The sequence below is a fragment of the Macaca fascicularis genome, chromosome 13 (assembly GCF_037993035.2).
Source record: "Macaca fascicularis isolate 582-1 chromosome 13, T2T-MFA8v1.1".
Taxonomy (NCBI): Eukaryota; Metazoa; Chordata; class Mammalia; order Primates; family Cercopithecidae; genus Macaca; species Macaca fascicularis.
In genome coordinates, this window is record NC_088387.1 from 98,703,857 (window position 1) to 98,727,187 (window position 23,331).

At 53.9% G+C, this 23,331-nt stretch overlaps 1 protein-coding gene across 4 annotated transcripts in view; it reads right to left on the bottom strand.

Moving 5' to 3' along the window:
• KLHL29 (kelch like family member 29) overlaps positions 1-23,331 on the bottom strand; it is a 324,637-nt gene that overhangs the window by 144,834 nt on the left and 156,472 nt on the right. For all 4 annotated transcript variants that reach the window (XM_005576453.4, XM_045369708.3, XM_074012236.1 and 1 more), the window contains one exon: positions 5,029-5,358. In XM_005576453.4, the coding sequence (XP_005576510.1) occupies positions 5,029-5,313 (285 nt within the window). In that variant the 5' untranslated portion in view covers positions 5,314-5,358. The remainder of the gene's footprint in view (positions 1-5,028; positions 5,359-23,331) is intronic.

Sequence of the window (23,331 nt, forward strand, 5' to 3'; positions counted from 1 at the left end):
TAAATGCTCATAAATGTCAAAACCCGGGGGTTTGAGTGTTGACGATGAAGCCCGCAGATTTCACGGCCCCTTTCGGTTCTCCTCGGGCCTCCGACACAGGCGAAGTCCCTCTGCTTCCCAGCTAGATTTATTTTCAAGGGCTTAGCTCTGAGGGACGATGGGAATGTTTCAGCATGAGTGCTCCTGACCACAAGGAAAAAAAGCCCCCAGTACATTTCACAAAGACATCAGCCAGGATTCTGCAGAGTCCATTCTTTCACGAACAAAATTGCATTTTATGAAGCCGTCCCTTTTCTGTTTCATCTGTCAAGCAGGTTTTCTGAGAATAATTTAAATTTCATGCAGCAGCGACTGTGGGGCATTGGGGCTTCCCTTCAGGCCCACAAACAGGTCTGGCAGTGGAGTCACAGTTCTGCTTCTCGGGAGCACCCTGCCCCTGCGGTCCAGACCATCTACAGACCAGACACACAGTGGTGGGCCAGGGACGGGATGCCATGCCGGTTTCTCAGCGTGACCTCGTGCCGCATCAGACAGGGGATGGGGACAGGCCAATGCATCTTTCTTCAGCCTCCTAGCACCAACCACCAGCAGGGGACAGGTTTCCCCGCAAATGTATGGATAACTGGGTAGACCCAGTCAATGGTTTAACTTTCTAAAATTAACTTTTATCAAGTGCTTACCACCTGGTAAGTAGTGTTTTAAGCTTTTCTATGCATATTAATTTAACCAGCTCTCACATCATCCCCATGAGGAGGATACTGATTATTCCCAATTCTTAGAGACAAAGCAACAGGTTCAGAGACATACTCAGCTTCTAAGTGGCGGAGCTAGGATTCAGTCCCAGTACTGTCAGACTCAAAAGCTTGAAGCTCTCAGCAGTGGTGAAATGCTGAGTCGACGTAACCTTTGGCTTAAATTTTCTCACCTATACCACAGAGGTAAATGTGCCCACTTTCTGGCCTGAAATCTCTTGCTTGCTATCAGCTGGGTGGATGAGCGGATGGAAAAGTTACCATAACAATGCTGCAATCATGGTTACCATGGTGAATGCATTCTGCCAGGCAGCCTGGAGTGGGAAGAGGAGCTGGCCCAGGCTGGTTCTGATTCTAACTCACTGGGTGACCTCGGCAGGCCACATTTTCTTTGGGCCTCACTACTGTGACCTGTAGAATGAGGGGTTGGAGGACGTGGTCACTCTGCTCCTCTTAGGCTCTTGGAACTTGTGACCTGGGGAGGCCATTGATTGGTCTGAGCCATGAGTGTGTGTTGGGGGGCTAGGGTGAGTCCACCAGACCCTCCCTGCACTTCAGCAGCCCAGGAGTCTGCTTGTCCAACTGGCCTTTCTTCAAGACACGCGAGGAATCTTTAGGCCACAGACAAATGAAGAAGTAGAAAAATCAATTCAGGCCTGAAGTAGCAGTGATGGAAAGAATTGTCATCACCTCATCGGCCAGCCGCTGGGAGCACAGCCAGCCTCCCTACCCAGAGAGCCTGGCAGAAGCCAGCCCCTGCCTGGGAAGGTGACCAGGCCCACAGGGCTAGGTGGGGAGGGTGATGGCATGGGATGCCTCAGCCCCCAGGGCACGTGATGTTCACCCTGTGCCCTGCCCAGCCAAGAGGGGACACTAAGGCCTGACAGTACTGACACTAGTCCCCCAGTCACCTTCCTCAGGGACAGTTGCTGCGTTTCCAAGTGTGGCTCTGGCCCGCATGTGGCTCTAGACCTTTCACCCAGGAAACCCGGTGGATACATTCCAGCAGCTGTCCCCACACTCTGGCAAGCTGGGACACAGCTCTGCTCCTGGCTTCCACCCGGCCGACCTCGCCCACCCACCCCACCATCCCCTGGAGTGCGGTTTCAGCTCTGTTTCCACAATAGGCTTTCCTTAGAGGAAAGGGCCCCAGAGCTGAATAAAAGCTTTAAACTCCCTTCCCTCGGTCACCTGGCTGTATCAGTCTCAGTCTGGAGTTCACTAGATGGCCTCTTCCCCGCAGCTCCCTCCTGCCTACAGAGCATCTGGAATCCCAGCCAAGGAGTAGGTTTGAGATGCCCTTTCCTTTCCTTGCTTTCTTGGGGCCTGGCTGCTGTGTCTTTTCTGAAGACCTGCCTTTTCCTCTTGGTAAGGTTAGAAATGAACACCTTTCGGGCTGGGCATGGTGGCTCACGTGTATAATCCCAGCACTTTGGGAGGCCAAGGTGGGTAGATCACTTGAGGACAGGAGTTCAAGACCAGCCTGGACAACATGGTGAAACCCTGTCTCTACTGAAGACAAGAAAAAAAAAGGACATGAACACCTTTCCCTAAGGGGGTAGAGTCTCGTCCCATAGGCCTCACCTGGATGACAGTAACAACGGTGATAGGAAGAGGTCAGCACCGATACGGGTCTCGACTTACCACATGCCAGGTTCTGCTTGTTCTGAGCACTTTACACAGGTTTTAACCCACACAGTCCTCACAGCAACTCTGCTTGCAAGTACAATGACCTCTTCCCATTTTACAGAAGTGAGGCCCAGAGAGGTCAGGTAAACTGTCCAGGGTCACTCATATAGCAAGCGGTAGAGTGGAATTCAAATCCAGGCAGTCTGTCTCCAAAGTCTGGCCCTATCCACTGCACTAAGCTTCCCCTGCCAATAACTTCAGGGGGAGAGACATTCTTGGGTCATTTGGTCACACTGTCCAGGCCACAGATTTGTTATACACAAGGAGCCGTGAGCTCCCCGAGGACAAGAGCCAGCCAGCCCTGGCCTGCTCAGTAAAGACCCACATTGTTGACCAGGGAAACTGCAAATACCTGGGCCTGGGCCTGCCCATGAATTGATGTGGTCTTGGCACGGGGTCAAATACATAGGCTAGAGGACAGGCCTCTGGGCGGGCAGGAGCCAGGCTAGAACGGCAGGAAGGCACTGTGGCCCAAATGTGCCAGGGGTGCCTGGGAAGCCAGTACTGCTGTCCTCCCTCCCCCAACCCAGTGCTCCTGGGCGTCAAGGGACCGGGGCGTATTCTGGGGAATCAAACAAGCCCCTGCAGGAAAGAGGCTGGGCTGGAGGCAGAATTCAGTTCCTCTGTTGTGACATGCCAAGGAGTGGGCTGTCCTCACAGGCATGAACTTTCGGCCCCTCTCCCCTTCCTGGCCACCCTGCCCAGTCCCTGCCCCAGCTGTTGTTTTCTGTCTGTGGCTGGGTTCCTTTCCTCTCATGTGGCTGTGGTTTGGGGTCAGGCCAGTCAAGGATGGTGACTATCAAACCACTCTGGAGCAAAGGGGGAGCTCTGTGGACAGCACAGCCCTGGAGGGGAGCCCCAGCACCGAGCCCCTCCACTTCATCCCCCAGAGCAGCCCGACACCATCCCAAAAAACACATGCATCCTTAAAAGGACAGACGTCTTCAAGAGGGCCTCCGGGCCCAGCCTCTCTCTCCCACCTGGAGCCCCGAGCAGTCGGTTCCAGTGGCTGCCATTCTCCATATGGCCAACAGCTGGCCCTGCAGAGCACCTGCCAGATGTGGCCAGCAGGGCTAGCGGCTGGCCCTACTGGGCAGAGGTCACCGAGTCAGACCAGCGCTTGGGCTGGCGCCCAGGGGAGGAATGTGTTTGGCTGGCCTGGGGGCAGCATGCCCAAATAATCCTCCATCTCCTCTCCCCTGTCCAACATTCTTTCCCTCCCCGCCTCAGTGGGGTAGTGTTTTCATAACAGGAAAATAAAATCAATAAGGCACTGCAGCAAGATGTCAGTGCGCTCCGAGCCAGCCTCCAATAGCTCCATTGTCTCGGCCTCCACCAGGCTCTGCGGCCAGCAGCACTCACAGTTATTAATGGGAAGCAGGGCTGAAAGGGAGTTTTGAAAACCAGGAGACAAAGGCGCAGCACACCTGGAGTGCGGCTTTCCAGTGCCACAGCCACCTCACAATGGCCAGGCTGGGGCTCCCCGCCTTTAACTTCTCTGGCAACTTTTCTGAAAGCAGGAAAAGAAAAGCCTAGACACACCCACATGTGCACACACACATGCACGCACACATACACATCCTTGCACATACACGAGCGTACGTGCACACTGCCCCAAGGGGGCTCCTGGGAGGCGGCTCTGAATGGCCAGCAGAGGCAAAGGCAGCCTGCATAGACCCTGCTCGCTGAGGAAGCAGGATAGGGACCAATGGGCTTCCTGCCACAGCCATGGCCAGGGGCCCGTCCCTCCAGGACTCAGGCTGCCTGAGGGGCTCTGAGCAGCCAGCACGACTGGGGACCAGCTCAGCCCAAGGCCAAGCAAGAGCCGTGGCAACACTGTTTTCCACATTCCGTTCAGCAACACAGGCTGGCCTCTGTTGCCATTCCCGAGGCTGGAGTCGCCTCTTCTAAAAGAAATGGGAATGACCTGGAGCTGACATCCCTGAGGTCAGCTGTGGGGATAAGTCCTGGGTCCTCTGCAGAAAGGTCCCACAGCCTTGGACCAGCAGCCTTGGACCAGCCCTTAGAAGGCCCACTGAGCCCTTGCTGTGCCTCAGTGTCCTCAACTGTAAGGCAGGGATGATAAAAGTACTGACTCATCGTGCTGTGGCAAGGCTCAGAAGAGACAATAGATATGAGAACACGCGGCCCAGTGGTTAATAAAGGGTGGGTTTATCACCTTTATGACTTACTACTTGTCAGTATCTTCTTGCAAACCCAAGTTACTGGCACCCCCAGGGACGCTTGCATGGTCTCAAGTTATCTATTTAGGAACCCCGTATTGCCATCTTGGAGTTCCACTGTTACTTCACTCATTAAATAACATCTAATCAACATGGCATAGGACAATGAGTGGCCTCAGCACCTGCTTATCTTCCTACAAGTCAGTCACAGAGAAAGACTTCATGGATAATAAAACCCTCGTGAACGCTCGCAAACAGTTGCCAGGCCCAGGTCCTGGGAGGACAAGACTCTGGAGGACTCAGGGTCTGGAGCACAGGCTGCCGCTCTGTGGGGCTGGCCTGAGCCTGCAGGGAGACAGGGCCCCTCTACCCGGCTCCTGCTCAGAGATGACACCAGGTCTTACCTTGGTGGTGACCGCAGAGGCAGAGCTGGCCACGAGGCTGGTGATGGCCTCGCTGCTGCCGGTGGTGCAGGGAGCAGGAGCTGTAGCGGGGGTGGGCAGCCGGGAGGGCACCACGGGCAGCGGCAGGAGGCCAGGCCGGGCACTGAGGCTGCTGGCTGTGCCGCCACCGGCCCCCGAGGTGACGCTGCAGATGCTGGTGGTCCCATGCGTCCCGTTGACGCTCCACTCGCGGCGGTCCCAGCCCACCCGGTAATCTCTTTCGAAGCGGCTGTGGTGCCGGGACATCTCGGTGGGCCGAGGCGGCTTCTCACAGGGAAACAGAGCCCGGACCTGCGGTGACAGGGTGGAGAGAAGGGTGATTTAGGACTGGAGCAGGCAGCGACAACGGACAGCATCCATGAAGCCCCTTCTCTGGGTTCAATAACAGGCTTCAAACATTAGCTCATTTCAGAGTCACGCAAGCCCACAAAGCATGGATCATTAATTAGCCCCACTTCGCAGACAAGGAATACATGATTTGCCCAGGATCCTGTGGCCAAAGTAAGTAGGCAGGATTTGAACCCAGCCACAGTTAAAAGTGATACTGTTGGTTCTGCCACGTCTCACTGCCCTGAACAACACAAATGTGCATATTTTAATTACGGTTGGGACTTTATCCCCTCCACCCCCACTGTGAAAAAAGAGCCGTGAACTCCTCAGGACATGTTTTCCTCAACCACATGATAGGATACGGTCACCCGCGTGTGCAGACTCACTTTATAGTGGACAAAGCCCTTTACAGAAAGCTCTCTTCCTCCTACAGTGGCCTGTGAGGTGGCAGGGCATGGACGGTTCCCAGTTGAGGGTCGAGGGACCTCACTGAGAATAAGTTATCCCTCGAGGTTCGAGTACTAGAAAGTGATAAAGAGTCCAGGATCCCCAGCCTTCAGATCCTAGCTAAATGCACAACTCAAGTCGCAAAGGGTGTTAGCCTCTAGGAGTGGAGTTCCCTTTCATTGTCACAGCCTTATGATTTGATCTTGGGCAGCATCAGAGACCCCGTGTACCCTGGCCTCTGTTAACCAGACCATCTCCCACACGGCTCTCCTGAGCCTCTAAGCATAAGGCCCTTCCATGTTGTCATGGAGACCTGGACACGCCATGATATTTGGAAGGGCTTCTGAATCACCAAAGATTGCATTTTGCTCAGTATTACCATGATTTGCTGGGTTCCCTGCCCACCCTTGATCAGGAAGGCTGTAAAGACACAGGGGAGGTGTTGGTTGCAGAGGCCACGGAGAGGCAGAGGCAGAGGGGAGAGGGTGTGGCAGTGCCAGGGCACGAGTGATGGTGGGTTAGGGTAGGGGTCTGCATCACACCCACAACCCTGGGCATGGCCCAGCTGCAGCTTGGTTGCCTTTGGCCTTTTGCATTCTCCAACTGTTTTCCAGTCTGGGGGTGAGCGCCCAGAAGTCCTGGTTCCCAGCTCCTTTTCCTACCCTGCCAGTCCAGCTCAGCCTTGGGGAGGCACCCTGGAATTTTTGGCCAGTGGACAGATGGGCCACTTTATTTTAAAAATATCTATCTATAAAGCCTGTTCCTACTGCGGACTTTGCACATCCAGACCTAGTTGTCAACTTCTGGTGCCATGGAGCCAGGGCCTGTGCCCAACCCAAAAGCCTCCTACCCATGTTGTACTTGCATGCTGGCCTGTGCCCTGGTGGCCATCATCCCCTTCTGCCAGGCACACCGGGCAGACCTGAACCCACCCTGCAGCCTGGTTGAAGCCTGCAGCCCCGCCTGAAATAGAGCTGACCATAACTTCTTCAGCTGGGTGTGGTGTCACTATTTATTTCACCATTATGCTTTCTGGCTTACACAATGTCACAGAAATTATTTTTAAAAAGTCTATCCAGGCTGGGTGTGGTGGCTCACGCCTGCAATCCCAGCACTTTGGGAGGCCAAGGCGGGTGGATTACGAGGGCAAGAGATCGGGACCATCCTGGCCAACATGGTGAAACTCCGACTCTACTAAAAATACAAAAATTAGTTGGGTGTGGTGGCATGCACCTGTAGTACCAGCTACTCAGGGGCTGAGGCAGGAGAATCGCTTGAACCTGGGAGGCAGATGTCGCAGTGATCCGAGATTGCGCCACTGCACTCCAGCCTGTCGACAGAGCAAGACTACGTCTCAAAATTAAAAAAAAGAAAAGAAAAAAAGTCTATCCAATATTACCTGGTTAAAAAATGAAAATCAATTCCCTTTTGATCTCCCCACATAAACTTTTTCAGCTGAGCTTCTTGATGGCATTGTCTAAACTTAGCTCCAGTTTCCTCGTCCTGTTCACTCTGTGACCTGCTCCGCTGTGGCCTTCACCCTGGCCACTCCATGGGAACTGTTCTCATTGAAGTCAAGGGTGACCTGCTTGCTAAGTCCAAGGGGACATTTATGCCGCTGTCCTCGACTTCCCTCACATGCGACGTGGCTGATCTTCCTTGTTTTCCAGAGCCCTCCTCTGCAGTTTTGGTGATACCAGCCCTCTCCTAGTCCTCCGCCTCCCTCTCGGCTGCTCCTTCTCAGTCTCCTTGGCGGGCTCTTCTTCCTCAGCTCATTATTTAAAAGCTGGGGCTCCTCGGGGTTCCAGATCTCCTCCGCTTCTCCCTGGATGATCTCATCCCTCCTCCCCTCTTTCCGGATAACTCCCAAGGCTACCTTTGCAGCTCTCCTCTCTCTTAAGCACCACCCCCACCTCCCTGCAGCCTGCCGCACACCTTCCCCCAGCTGTTCCACAGGTGCCTAAACACCCAGAGTTGCTAAATTAGTGCAACATTCCTTTGTCCAAACACCCATCCTCAGGCATTCCCTCCCTCAGAGAAAGTCGCCTCTATCTCCTCACCTCCATCCCCCTATAGGTCTTAGATTCCTCTGCCTCAGCTGCTCTCAAATCTACCCCCTTCTCCATCTGCAGCCACGACCTTCCGTCACTGTCGCCCAATGTCTCCTTATTTCAGCTTGCCTGCCTGCCTGCCCCCAGTCTTGCCCTTCTCAGCCATTCTCTACTCAAATGCCCACAGGAGTTTTGCAAAGGGCAACTCTGATCATGATACTTGACTTTCCTGCTTTAAATCCTGTCCATCAATATAAGGTTCCAGCTCTTCCTGGTAGCCCAGAAGAGGATCTGGTCGGGCTCCCTTTTCTAGCATCCCCTCTCATTCATCCCGTCCTGCCCCAGAGGCTATGGCCCATCATTCCAAATGCCTTATGGTTTCTGAAGCCTCATGTCCCCTTTCAGCTCAGGGTCCAAGTCCACGCTGCTCTTTTGCCAGGAATGGCTTCTGACCGTCCCCCCGCTACTGCCTATGACCCCACCCAGCTCAGGCACGGATTCTTCTAGAAGCCTGTACTTACTTTTCCCCTTCTGGGTCAGGTGAGAGACTCTCCTCCAGTCCCTGAGCAAACGGTACCCACCCTCCCTACAGCCACGGCTGCTGTCTATCTGCTACCTTCAGAACAGGGCCTGGGTCCTCATTCTCTGTGTGACCCCAGCAACCTGAACAGTGCCTGTCAAAGAAGGGTGTTCAGTACCTGTGTGCTGAATGAATGATTAAACAAATGCTTGTTTTTTCTTAATTGCTGAGCACTTCCAGAGAGGACAAACACATTTGTGTGAAGAGAAAACCTCAGACAAAGAAAGAAACGTTGAGTCTCCTGACTGGAAGTTCCATGTAGGTGCTGGAGTAAGAAAACATCCTATCTTAGCCTGGGCATGGGGGCTCATGCCTGTAATCCCAGCACTTTGGGAGGCCAAGGCAGGAGGATCACTTGAGGCTAGGAGTTCAAGACCAGCCTGGCCGACATGGTAAAACCCCATCTCTACCAAAAAAAAAAAAAAAAAAAACGAAAATTAACTGGGCATGGTGGCGTGTGTCTGTAGTCCCAGCTACTCAGGAAGCTGAGGCATGAGAATCGCTTGAACCCAGGAGGTGGAGGTTGCAGTAAGCCAAGATCGTGCCACTGTACGTCAGCCTGGGTGACAGAATGAGACAAAAATTAAAAAAGAGAGAGAGAGAGAGAAAATATCCTACAGTCCTAGTAAATCAGACCTTGAGCCTCCAAGGACAGGCCTGAACAGAGAATATCTGCATGTCGAGGTGAGCTGGGCTCACAGTGTAGACGCCTCTCCCAAGGCTGACCTGCTAACAAGGGGCTCATGCTGATTATCACGGCCTCAGGGACACTGCCTCCCTAGGGTTGGATCCTAATGTGGCAGAGAGGATGTTATGTATTCACCACAGTATGTCCTCTTTCTGGGCACAAGGAGGAACTCTCCCAGTTGCCATTGCGGTTAAGCTGGGCTCCTGTGTCTGGAGTCTGGCGGATAGGATGGGTGGGGAGGGGATGGAGACTGCTTCCAGTCCTGGTCCTTTACAAACATCTATGACCCTCAGTTCCCTGTGCTCGTCATGGCAACCTTGGAGGCCACATGTTCCAGATGGTGCCACCATCTGATGGAAGAGCGTTTCTCTGCGCACACTGGATGTTGCATAACGGGGGCGTGAATCTTTGTTGTGATAACACGCTGAGATTGGCAGTCTATGTGTTACCTAAGCACAGCCTAGCCTGGCCTGACTGATGTGATAAATCAGCCTCTACCTTCCTACAAAACAACACAACCTCACATATTGCCAAAGAAGCCATCTCCTTCCAGCTGGGGAGGGTGGAGGTGAGGAGGGTATGCACTGAGGGTGGCCAGCAACACTGCTCCCCTGAGACATGCCTGGATGTGCTTGGGATCAGGTCAAAGGGGTCTCCTAGGCCCCAGTAAAACCTCTCCACTCTTTGCCTTGGGGACCACCTGCTGGGCCATGCCGTGCCCGCACCTTACAGTTCTGGTGCATGAAAGCAAAGCCCAGGCCCCAGCGCCCTTCACCTCCCAACACTCCTACCCCCCACCCTGATGCTTAGCTCCTCAAGTCTCCTTTAAATGCCAGGCAGGAGATGGAGACTTGGAGCCTGGAGCCCAGAATCTAGTTTCAGCCTCATTAGGTGTACTCAAAACAAAGGTCAAGAATTTGCATGCCAGCATTTCGGTGAGACTTCATTCCTCAATTTAATTTCCCCTCTCAAACGTCATGAAAGAAAGGTGTTGCACGGTTTACCCTGAGTGAGATGGCAGACTGCCAGCACCAGAGGTGGCAACTTAAGTATTTTCTGCTGGGCACTGAGCCACTGTGCCACAAGGTCCCATGGGCATACAGGTGTGCCCAGAGTGGTGTCGAGGGAGGCATCGGAAGTGCTAGTTGTGGCAGAAGGAGGCCTGGAATGGACGAGGTACCTTAGATGAGACTGGTCAAGCAATTACCGACAAAACACATCAAAAAGCTTCCTTGTCAAGGTGAGCCCCCTTTCCTGGCAGGCTGCCCACGAACTGGCAGAACCTGGCACAGGGCCCTTCACCAAGGTGGGGAGCAGGCTGAGCAGCAGCCATCCCTTTGTATGGAGGGGACCATTTACAAAGACACTAGGACTCGAACCTGGGTGGGGTTAGTGCCTTGCTAGCACCTGTTTACATTCCACGCACATGTGAAGAAAACGCTCTAGAGCCTAGAAAATCTTGTATTAACAGGTGGAAATAGGCCACGCTGAGGTGCAGGTAGAGACAGTTCAGTGCTCGTCCTGGGTGAAATGTGAAAGGCCTCACTGGTATTTTATGTGCCAACTTGGCTCTGGCCTTTGGGATCTTGCAGGCAGCAAAACCGATGCTGGCCAGGAGACGGGAGGCGAGGAGGGCCGGCCTTTCCCAGGGGAGGGCAGAACCCTGAAGTCTGTTTTTTGTTTGTTTGTTTGTTTTTTTGAGATGGAGTCTTACTCTGTCACCCAGGCTGGAGTGTAGTGGTACGACCTCAGCTCACCGCAGCCTCCAACTCCCAGGTTCAAGCGAGTCTCCTGCCTCAGCATCTCGAGTATTATAGGATTACTGGCACCCACCACCACACCCGCCTAATATTTTTTTTTTTTTTAGTAGAAATGGGGTTTCGCCATTTTGGCCAGGTTGGTCTCAAACTCAAACTCCTGGCCTCAAGTGATCCGCCCACCTTGGCCTCGCAAAGTGCTGGGATTACAGGTGTGAGCTACCACGCCCGGCCTCCTGAAGTCCCCTGTGCACAGAGCCTGCCAGTCAACACCGCGCCTGCGCCTCCATGAGGGGGGTCATCTTCACAGCAGTCCGGGACAGACATCAGGCTTTGGCCTCTCAGCTCTGGGCCCAGATTCAGAGTCTGGAGCCTGGGCCCTGCACACACAGCTTAGGAAGCCGGCTCAGGCTGTCGGGCTCCCCGTTCCCTTCTCTGTGATGCACCTCTCCGCCTCCAGGGAGCAGAGAGGGGAAGTGGAAGACCTCCTTACAGAACGGGAGCAAATGTGAAGAACGGGGGGAACATGTCACTGGGAGCTCCTGACAGGCAGAAGCACTTCTCGGAATGTTCAGTTGTTGATCCCGCTGCAACCCAGGCCCCGCTTCAGAGCCACATGCTGGCGTCTCAATGCACACAGGTGCACCCCAAACCTCAGGACAAGGTCCCCCAGCATCCCCAAATGCAGCAATGCCACATCCACCAGCTCTGGGGAAAATCCCAACAGTCGAGTGCAACTGCCTCACAATTCGGATCATCCCTCAGAGGAGGTGTGCCCGACAGCATCCCCAGCCCCACCAGAGGAGGTGGGGCAGAGGCCAGCGCTGGGGTGTGCCCGACAGCATCCCCAGCCCCGCTAGAAAGGTCTTTCCCTCCCATCACTTATCTCCAGGAGACAATGAAGGGTGTATTCCTGCCACCTCCCTACTTCCAAGGGATGAGGCCTGGCCTTCCCTTCTGGCTCACCTGCTCACCAAAAAGTGTCCTCCACCTGACAGAGCCCTGACCTCACACCTCCACAGACAAACCTCCCTTCAGGCTGCCTGTTCCTCAGGAATGAATGGAAACTGGCCGCTTCCTTTCCTGTTGGCACATGGGGCCAAATCTTCAGCTTCATGGGGTGCCAGAGCACCTGGGAGAGGCAGGAATGAGGGAGCGGTCACCCTGTCCCCAGGGGCTCCTTCTGTTCCCTTGCAGAAGGCAGGTGAGTCTTAACTAGGATCAAAAGAAAGATGACAAAGTAGCCTCAGCCCCTGACTTTGAGCTCCCTCCTAAGCCTTCTCCCACTACCTGTCCCTAGAATCCTCACGTCCCAACAGGAACCGGGCAGGTTTACTGGGATAAGGAAAAAGACACTGTCAAATCCGAAGCAGTATGTGTGGCCTGTTGTCTGCGAACACGCACAGCTCCTGAGGCCCTCTGTGCTAGGTCAGCCAGGATCCTTCCTGTAGGGTGATCTCACTCAGGGACACTGGGAGACACAAGCTGAGGGTGGGGGAAGGTCATCCACCATAAATACCCATGACACAGGGGACCTCGTATCACTAGCCCCAGGGCCTGTCTTGATGGAAGAGCTTCTCCCTGCGGCCCAAGGGCCTCATGTCCCAGGCCCAGGCTTGCAAAAGGCTTGGGCTACCTGGGGCCTGAGGATATTGCAGGAAGGAAATCCTGGTGCCCCAGGCCCAGACTGTGTCTCTAACTGCTCACCAGCTGGTGTGTTGTCGGGGATGTCGGACTCCTGGACACTTGCTAGAGATCGGATCAGCAGCCCTGCTACACAGACCTGCCTGGAAAACCCTCACCATGAATAATTCATGAGTAAATAATTAAGAGCTTCCATGTGTTTGTATAGTCCATGTGGGGCTGGAACAGAGGAAACAGTGTCCAGGAGCCCTCAGCCCTGGGCCCCGAGAGTCCCTGCTCAGGAACAGGATGCTTCGTGCACCTCAGCTCACGGGCGGGATGGAGGCTGTGTCCGGTGACACACTGTATTCTGGATGCTGGTGGTGGCCCACACACATTAACATGCACCGTGTGTACACACTGTACACAGGATCACAGGTGGCTAATGACCCTTTCCTCGTTCCTATCATTAAGACACGCCGAAGGAGTGGGCGGCCGGCTGTGAGGGCCCCGAAGGCATGATTAATCCACAGGAAGGCAGGGGGCCCGCGCTGCCTCCAGATAGGGAAGCCGAGGTGGCTGGCTGAGGAATGAGCCTCGGCCGGCCGGCCCCGATCGGAAAATGTATGATTGCCTCATTTGGGGGAGACGTGCTGCCAAGTCGATTGGAACAGTCTGTGCTTGTCTTTATTATTTTAGTTTCCCTCTCTGCATCTTTTAGCCTTTCTTCTGGAGCAAAATACTAAACAGCAGCCAGAACACCATCTTGGCAAATGCAACACAAAGGAACTCTCTGGGCGTTTCTGGAGAGGCAGCTTGGCCACGACTTGACGTGGATGTTAGCGGGAGGTGGGGATGCCCCTCAGAAATGCCTCCCTGTCTCCTGGGGCTGCTCCAGCCCCCGGTGACCCCCATCCCCACGGAGCCCCCACTAGCTCAGAAGTCTTGCTTCTGGCTGAGGCTGGGGGTGAGCCCCACACTGCCCTACCCTGCTGGACACCTTCTTTGATGAGCCCTCTCTTCTCGGAGCCCACAGAAGCCAGACTCACCAGGCCTAGGACCCCAGCGACAGACTGGCATGTTCCACTCACCGTGTGAGTTCTGATCCTGTCCCTAAAGACAGGGCTACCTCTCCCTCTTCGTTTCCTTCACTGGAGCTGCCCGAGCACAGGGCTGGGCACGCGGGGTGGGGGGCTCAGGGAACATTTGGCAGACCAAAGTGACCCTCCCAGTATGGGACACATGGCAGGGCCAGGACTAGGCTGAGGAGAGTGACAGGTGGGGCCAAAATGTATGGAGACCCCCCCCATCAAGGTCCATCTGCATTTATATTGCCCTGAAAGGGATGAGGGGATGAGTCCTTAAATGATGCCTCACCATCTAGCCCTGGTCCTGACCCTTCACACAGCCTCTAAGGGTGACGTATTCCTCAAGGGTGAGGTGTTTGGCACCTCCAAATGAAATGTGGGGGTCATGGGGGCCACGTGTAGGTGCCAGCCTGGACCCAAGACTTCACATTTAAATCCTCTGAGGCAGCAGAAACCCAGGAAACTCTGGAGTACCCCAGGCTGATGCCAGCCTTCTCCAGTTCCACTCTAGGATGAGGAACCTAAGATGTGGATTTATTTTTAGCTCCTTTTCTTAAAATATCAAGGCCCCAGGTGAACTGAAAGCTTCTCGTTGTCACATTTCCACTCCCATCCCTGGCCCCCAGTTCTCACCAGCCACCTCGCCATCAGACCCCACTCAGCCAGGGCTAATGTGAAGATCGCCCAACCAGGTCCTGTGGCTTGGCAGCCAGAAGTTTCCAGCAACACCTGCTGCAGGATCCAGGGTCTGAACCCAAATGAGCAGCCTCTACCAGGCTCTCCAGGGGAGGGAAAGAGGGGAGGCGGGGATTCGACAAGTCCCATTAGACACCAGAGCTGTGGCCGGGAGTGGTGGCTCACGCCTGTAATCCCACCACTTTGGCAGGCCGAGGTGGGTGGATTACTTGAGGTCAGGAGTTCGAGACCAGCCTGGCCAAGATGGTGAAACCACGCCTCTACAAAAATTGGCGAGGCGTGATGACAGGCTCCTGTAATCCCAGCTACTTGAGAGGCTGAGGCAGGAGAATCGCTTGAACCTGGGAGGCGGAGGTTGCAGTGAGCCAAGATTGTGCCATTGTACTCCAGCCTGGCGACAGAACAAAACTCCCTCTAAAAACAAACAAACAAACAAACAAACAAAAAACCCGAAAGAAAAGAAAAGAAACCAGAGCTAGAGCTGTGACCTCTGACGTTTGCGTCCACTCCGGGGACCACAGGTGGCATCAATCTCTGGAACCAAAGGCTTTAGGGCATTGTCTTTGTTATTTAAAGATAGGGAGCCTGCTTTCTCCAATGCCAGTGAAACCTGCACACGTTCCCAGGTCTCAGCCAGTCCAAAGCTTTGAGGGAAGCACGCCTGGCAGAGCCGAATCTTCCTCAGCAGCAGTGGGTGCAGCTGGTCTCGGGGGAGTGGGAAAGGCCCTCACCCTAAACACCCCACAGTGGCCAGTACAGCAGCAGCAAGTCCTCACCCTTCACAAGGCTCTTCTTTTTTCTTTCTTTCTTTTTTTTTTTTTTTGAGACGGAGTCTCGCTCTGTCTCCCAGGCTGGAGTGCAGTGGCGCGATCTTGGCTCGCTGCAAGCTCCGCCTCCCCGGTTCACGCCATTCTCCTGCCTCAACTTCCCGAGAAGCTGGGATTACAGGTGCCCACCACCACGCCTGGCTGATTTTTTTTGTATTTTTAGTAGAGACGGGGTTTCACAGTGTTAGCCAGGATGGTCTTGATCTCCTGACCTCGTGATCCACCTGCCTTGGCCTCCCAAAGTGCTGGGATTACAGGCGTGAGCCACCATGCCCGGCCTCTTCTTTTTTCTTTAACCGCTTTATTGAGGTGTGATTGATGTACAGAAAGCTGCAGATATTTAATGTGTACAACTTGATGTGTTTGGGAATGTATCCATCCCCCAAAGCATCAAACCATCATCACTATCCGTGCCACAAGCACAGCCAGCGTGGCCACAAGTTTCTTCTGTGCTCTGTTCCTGCCTTGCTTTCTTTTTGTAGTTAGAGCACTTAAATGGGCAGTGCTGGTCTCAAGACACGAAGTTTCAGTTACACAAAGCCAAACAGGATTTGGAGAGCCCCTGTAACAGCACAGGACCCGTGATTAACAGCGCTGTGTTTGTGCTGTGTGCTTCAGCCTTCGCTCAGAGGGGAGGTCTTCTGGGAAGTGCCCTCACCACACAAGGTTCTTTCAGAGCCACTACATCATTTGCCTCACAACATCCTGCCGGTGTAAGCAGTCCAGCACTGACCTTCGCATTTTATAACCCGGGAAAAGGAAGAGGGTGAAGCCCAGGGCTGGGCACAGTGGCCTATCTCCTCCCAGCTCAAAGTGTGGTCGGTAGGCCAGCAGCCACAGCATTGCCTGGGGACTTGCGAGACATGCGGAGTCTTAGGCCTTGCCCCAGGACTACTGAGTCAGAATCTGCCTTTTTAACAGGGTGAGGGGTGGGGAATGGGACAGGATCCACTCACGGATCCACTCACATGCAAGTTAAAGTTCGAGACGCACCAGCCTAAGATCTGGCGAGTTAGCAGGCCTGGATTCGGCCCTAGGACCCAGGCGTTCTGACTCCCTGGATGGCCCTAAGGGACAGATATATATTTGGAAAAAGCCATATTCCATAATGACAGGGCTTAATACGTGATCTAAAAAGACAAATGTTCAAAATGCTTTTCTGGTGGTTACGTTTCAGGAAAAATGCCACCGATTCCATTTCTGGGCACAATTTCTTGCACAAAAAGCAATCTCCCCGTCTTGGAAAGGCAGTACTAGTGCCCGTTTTAGATGAACAATATTAAAAGAACAGGCCTCCCATTTCCCTCCCTTCCCATGTGCACCTTTGCTTTGAGAAAATCGGGCTGTGGGTTTTGATGTAGTGATTTTTTTTCAAAAAAGCACACATGATCCAGAGACTTTTCTCACGGGACTAATTGACTAGGCATTTGTGCTATTGCTCCTGGTGTAAATCATTAAAATGGTGATAATGAAAAATAAAAAAGATATTGGAAATGACAGTTGGAAACATAATATCAGCATAAACTGAGGGAAGAAGGGAGGCGTGTATAAATTAGGAACTCGTAAACATCAGGATTGATGAGGGAGCTGTGGTGACTACCGTTTGATTACTTAGAGGAGGATTAACCAGAGTTATCATTACGAATAACCATTGTGGCTCCTTCTAACTCCTCCTTCTTGTGGCTCCACAGAGCCTGCAAACACTGGAAACTCCAGCCCTGTTTCCCTGTAGTCCTGCAAACACACGATCACAGTCTTTTGAGCTGGATTTTGCTGTTACTTTCCTTCTCCAAGCAGGCTTCCCCCCTCCCAGGGCTGCCTCTCAGGCATGCCCGATTATTCTAGATCTTGCAGAATTGACTAATTCAATGAGCTCCTCTTCACAGGAAATGGTGTTCATCAGTGGCCCAAGCTGATGAATGAATCCTACTCGGTGCCGGGAGCCAGACCCAGTGGCAAGAGTTGCAAAGAAGAAAGACTGATGCCTTCTCTCTATTTGGCTGCCAAAAATGCTCTTGCAATTTGCTTTCTTCTAGACAAGAGTCTATTCAAAAGTCTATTTGGAAACATTAGGGAACGGCTGTCACATGGCCGGCAGATCATACTGCCTGTGACAGGATATTATCTTCCCTAGGAGAGACTTGACCACTCTTTTATTTCACCGAGTAACTAGCGTCTGGGTTGATGGCTGCAGAATTGCTCCGAGGGCTGGGGACGTTAAAATTCCCGTCTGGAGTGAATGCAAAACCGACAGCCACTTCCGTGAGCAGGATTTGTGGAACGAACCTTCACCAGTATTAAGCACCAGTGCCCACCTTTCTGGTCTCCATCTCTAGTGGGACCTGGCGGGCCTCCTGTTTGTCCAAATCCCTCCCCAGGAAACCATGACGTAGCCCACTTCCTGTTCTGGGGCTCCACTCCATGAGTCAGGCCTTCGTGCCCCCCTTTCCCTCTCAAGCAATTCCCCAGGCATGCCCTTGGGTTAATGCACGGTCTGCCCTTTTCTCATCAAATCACGTCAAGTTCACTGCCCACCTCCCTCCCCCATTATACCCGGCTCAATGCAAGATACTGAGAGGAAATAAGAACAGGGCACGCAGCTCCTGCCTTCAGGGAGGGAGGGCTGCTCTGGAGGGCACAGCCATAAAACAGAAAAACTCCCTGGGGGGCAGGGGAGGGACCACGCTGGGCTGGAGCAGGCAGGGTCGGTCAGGGGAGCCCCAGAATCCCAGGGTGGCCCAGCTCCCTGGGGCTCCATTCACTTCCCATTCACCAGAAAGGAGACTGCGTCTTAGTTAGGACAGTGTCTAATTAAGATGGGAGACGAAAGGCAGCATGGCCAAGAATGGCAGTCCCAGCTCCGCCCGCCATGCAAGCAGCCTGCTGGCTCAGCCCCAGAGCCCCTGCTGGCTGGCCTGTAGCCCACCTCTCCCCCACAGAGGGACCTCCGGGGCCTCGACTTTGGCTTTGGGAACTAAAGGTCCACACTGTCCACTGGAGCTTCGTCCAGGATCAGAAGCGACCCCCAAGGAAGGAGTTGCTTTTGGTCACTCGGGAGAGACTTCTGTCCTCTGTTCCTGGCCACGGGGCCCTGTTTTGCCCACTCCCCTGCTGACCTCAGTACCAGGCTGTCTCCAACCGCACAGGCTTCTTTGTTTTCAAGTTGGGAGCTGCTACCCTATCTTGATGTACTTGCTTCAGATTTTCATTGTCTTTATTCTACGTCCGTGTTTTTAATTTAATTTAATTAAAAAAAAAAAAAAGCAGCCCAGACCAGAGGGCAGCCTGTTGCGAGGTTGTGTGTTTTATCACCACCCAAGCATGCAAACGAGGCAGCCTCTGTTGACAAGTTCACATCTCCAGTGCAGAGCTGGCTGTTTGAACAGCTTGTGTGCAGTAATTGAAACATAGATTTTGTTGCCTTTCTGTTTATTTTTAGATTAACCAAGCAGGGATACTTTGCTTCCAGGCTGCCACTTCCACCCCCGCTGGGCAGCCTGGGACTGCTGGCCTCTTGCATACTGGCAGCAGCAAGGGGCACCCCCCCCCCCGGGGTCTTCCCCTCCTGATGTGTCCTTTGCCTGACTCTGAGCAAGGGTGACCTTCCCTGTGACCTCCAAGGCCCAAGGCAGGGACGCTGATGAATGCAGTGCTCGGAGGCTGTTTCCTAACTCCCAGGTCTCTGAAGACATCCCCGTACCCACCATGTTGGACTCCCCCAGCAGCTTGGGGAGGCAGGCGGGGCAGGGATCAGTGACCCCCTTCGACAATGGTGGTAACGGAGTCTCAGAGCCTTAGGACAGAGATGAATTAGAATCCAGACCTTCCACTCCCAGGGCAGGGAGACTGCAACAGAGAAGAACCCACATAGCTCCCAGAAGACTCAATCAGGGCCAGTTTTCTGTTTTGGCCACTTAAAAAAAATGGCCAGTTGCATCAGCCTGGATAGGTAGGCGATGCTATGATGCTCAACAGTCCCCAAAAACTCAATGGGTTCAGCGAGGTATGCTTTTCACTCATGCCATGCTCTCACTGCTGGTCGGCTGGGGGCCCTGTGCCAGGTCATCCACGCTCTAGGACCCTGGCTGTCAGACTGGCCACTGTGGCAAAAGGAGAGATGGGTTAGTGCGTCGCACACTGGCTCTCAAGGTTTTCACTTGGAAAGCATGTGTCCTTTCTGCTCTGATGTCATTGGCCAAAGCAAGCCATGTGGTCACGATCTAACTCTAAGTGGGTGGGGACATGCAACTCTATCACGTGCCCAGAAGGAGAAATGGTTTTGGGGGAAAAGACAGCCAGGGAAGAGGGTGCGTGCATGCGTGTGTCTGTGTGCCTGTGTGTGTGTGCCTGTGTGTGTCTGTGTGTGCCTGTGTTCAAAGGGTCCCCAAGCTGGGCTGCATTCTCCTCTGAGCCCTGCAGTACCCCTGAATTCATCTTAGCAAAATTCCTTTGGCATTCCATGCTTTTTCTCTTTAACCTCATGAGGCTGGCAGCTCCTTGAAGACAGAGCCTGCCTGCTCCTTATCTCAGTGTCCCCAGGGCCCCACCCTCAGCTTGACATAGTGCAGGGGTTCCACTGATGTCTGCTGAGCTGAACTGTCCCAGGAGAGGGTGTGTGAGTGAGAGGGACGTGGCCACGCACACAGGCCTCAGACCACTCTTCTCCCAGTGGCGTAGCACCACCTGTGTATTGCTGGAGGCCTTACTCTGTGCCACCTCTTCCTGGAAGCCTTCCTGGACCACCTAGACTGCAGAGATAGTTGCTCTTGGCCTCATCCAGCACTGCTGTCTTCTCAATACAGAGCCTGTGAAATGATGACCATGTAACTGGCTTCTTCCTCTGAGTTACTTTCTGAACTCAGCAGGATGTAAGCAGTAAACAAGCAGTAAACAAGTATTTTTTCCTCCCACTACTTCTTTCCAGACTCACTCTGTTAGGCCCGAATAGCATTTGGGGTTTTCTTCGGGGGAGGCGGGAGGGGTGGTCACTTTTGGGCACAATGTCTATTAGTAGAAGTACTACTGCTGCTGCCACAACTACTGCTGCTGCTACTACTTCTACTACTAAAAGCGAACACTTCCCGAGCGCTTACTGCGTGCTGGCTACCGCACCAAGGGCCACGCACGCATCAGCTCTTTTAATCTCCAGGTACTTTAACTGAACCGAGGCAGGGAGGGGTTTAAGTGATGTAAAGGTTTCAGTGACCTGTGGGGCCACATAGCTAGTATGGCTAGGTCAGTCCTAAACATGATCACATCCTTGGCTTCTCCAAAGCCCAGTCCTTTCATCAGAACTCTTATCGTATCTGGTCCACAGCCTCTCCCCTCTGCCCCAGCTCTGGCTGGACCCAAGCTCAGAATCGGGTAATGAGAATGGCAGCGTCGCCGTTCTCTGGTTTTGCCTCCTTCTCACTAACTGCTGCTTCAGCCTCCCCAGAGTGGCCAGGCAGTGGGGCTGGGAGCACAAGGGCAAGGTGTGAGCAGAGTGATGTAAACGGGCAGAGACAGCCTCTGTGCGCAGAGACCCGGTGCCGGCTCTCATTCCTCTGCAGCACTTTGGTGGGTTCTCTGTGGGAGCTCCATGAGGGTCTGTGCTCTGCTGGAAACACTCCCTCGGGTGGCTCTGATGGTTCACACCCCGGCAGGCTGTCCTCCTGGGCAGGGTCTTCCAAGACGGCTGGAGTCTGGCTCACTGTGCAGTGTCCACTCTGGACTCACAACCACGACTCTCCCTTGATGACAAACTCTGGTCCCGCTGCCCCCAGCACAACCCTCACTCTCCACTGCACAGTCCAGAAATCCCCAGGAGCCTTTTGCATCTGGACACTTCCTGGTAAGATTCAGGCACACAGCCTTGGTGTCCCCCAAATTCCAAGGAACCCAGGTCACGTCCTTCTAAGTGCTCGGGGTACCCCAGTCTTGGGGTAGCAGCAGCTCCCACAGAGGACTGGTTGAGGGGCTGGTGGAGTGGGGAGCTCCTCCGCGGGAGGGGAGAGAAGCCTCAGCTTCCCTCCTAGGCCAGCTCTCTTCTAGGGTCGCTGCTCCCTGTAGTCAGCCCAAAGCTTTTCTCATGGAAGTAGAGACGGGCCCTGGGGCTATCTAGCTCCTCTTTCTAACGCGGGGATACCCGATACCTTTCAGGCACAGCCTGGGGCCTTACCTGAGACCCCAAAACAACAGGAATAGCTTTATTTCACATCTTGATACAAATGATTCACTACTCCTCCAGCTCAGCTCTTGCCTCCTCCACGAAGTCTTCCTGATGATTCCAGGTCACTCTGCTGCCTCATCCCTTGGCCCTAATCTTTTCTAGCCCTCATTCTGCAGGGTCCCCTGTATCTGATGACATACTAAGCTCTGGAAACACACTGCATTGGCCACCCCTGCCAGTTGCCTGGGGGGAAGCCCTAGTCACGCCCATCAGTCACATTCCCTGCCCACAGTCACATGTGTGGCTGCACTGAGCCCAGCCTCAGGCAAGGGAGTGGGCACCCTAAGGACAATTGGGATGATGGGGTCAGGGCCCCTGAGAGGGTTCTGGAGAGCTGTCTGCAGGCCAGATCTCAGCTGCAGCAGGCCCTGGGAGAGGGAGGGAGACAACCATCTGCTCTTGGCTCAGCCCAGCCCAGTCTGTAGGCACAGGCAGTCCATTTACAGAGGGCTGGCCCTGCAGCGGCACACAGAGCAGGGCTGACACCCACTCAACAAAGGGGGCTGCACAGGGCTGGTCTTGGATGAGGCGGGAGGAAGGGAGTCTGGAGAAAACCGTGGTCCCCACCTGAGGCTGGGGGACTATGGTGTCAGACGCCAGCCTGGCACCATCAGGATGGCTTTCAGGGGCTAGAATAAAAGGAGCTCAGTATTCTTCACGCCTGAGAAGAGGACTGGGCTGGCACCCACTCCCTGGCTACAAAGGAAGTGACTCGTCCCCAGGAGCAGCGTAGCTGGGGCCTACTCACCCCATACTCCAGGGCCTCCTGCCTAGAGGAAGTGCCTGGAGAATTTCACGATGAAATCAGAGACGGAGATGCCAACACCCCCTTTTGCTTACTACAAGGCGGTGCCGCATCCCTCTCCACACCCCTGAGCTCTGCGGGTGTCAGCCTCCTGGCCTGGGGATGCCCCACCCCAACGACGCCGAGCCTTCCTTACCCAACTGCAAACAGGCAGCAGAAAGGGGAAGCAAGGAGCATTTACGGAGCACCTATAGCATGCCTGCCACTCTGCAAGTCACTTGAACTGTGTGTGTCATAGCACTGCCTCCATTTTATAGAAGGGGGAAACTGAGGCTCAGTGATGAGGTGGCTTGCTCAAGTCCACTTGGGGGAAGCAGTGGTGCTTGGAAAGAAGCTCTTGTGCCTGACTCTGAAGCTAATGCTCTTCTTTATCTTCTCCCGGACTCATGTCCAGCCCCGGCCTGCAGACCTTTCGTCTCGCACTCACAATGCTTCTTATACATTCAGCTCCCTCGGCCGGCAGCTGTGCTTCCTCCTAACACCAACCACTTCTTCCCATCTCCACCCTGGCCACCCTGGTCTGGGCCCCTGTCATCTCTCAGCTGACTTTCTGCCACAGCCTCCTAACACGTCTCTTTCCTTCCTTCCTCACCCTCATTCAGGGTATTCTCCACCCAGCAGCCAGAGTGATCCTGTTAAAACACAAGCCAGATCATTTCTCTCAAGCCCCTGCAATGGCTCCCAACCTACCCTAAGAAAAAGCCAAAGGCCTTCTAAGACCCATGAGGCCCTGGTGCCCACTCCCCTCTCTTGTTCAATCTCCCCCTGCCCCTCTGTTCCAGCATGCTGGCCTCCTTGCAGTGGCTCCATCACTTTAGGCCCCTTCTACCTCAGGACCTTTGCACATACGGCTCCGTGTGCCTGGCCCATCCTCCCCACTACCCACATGGCCAGGGTTCTTATTGCATTCCAGCTTCTTCTCAAATGTTACCTTCTCAGTGAGGCCTTCTCTGCCCATCCTATTGTAAAATGGCAACTTCTTTCTCTGCTTTTTTTTAGATCACTCTCATTGCCTTCTCTTGGCCTATACAGTTTACTTACTTAGATTTCTGTGTGTCCCCCTCTCTGGAATGTGAGTTCCCTAAGGGCAGTGCTCCTAAACACAGACTCATTTAATCTACATAACGACTCCGTGCGGCAGCTATTCCGATGGCTATCTCC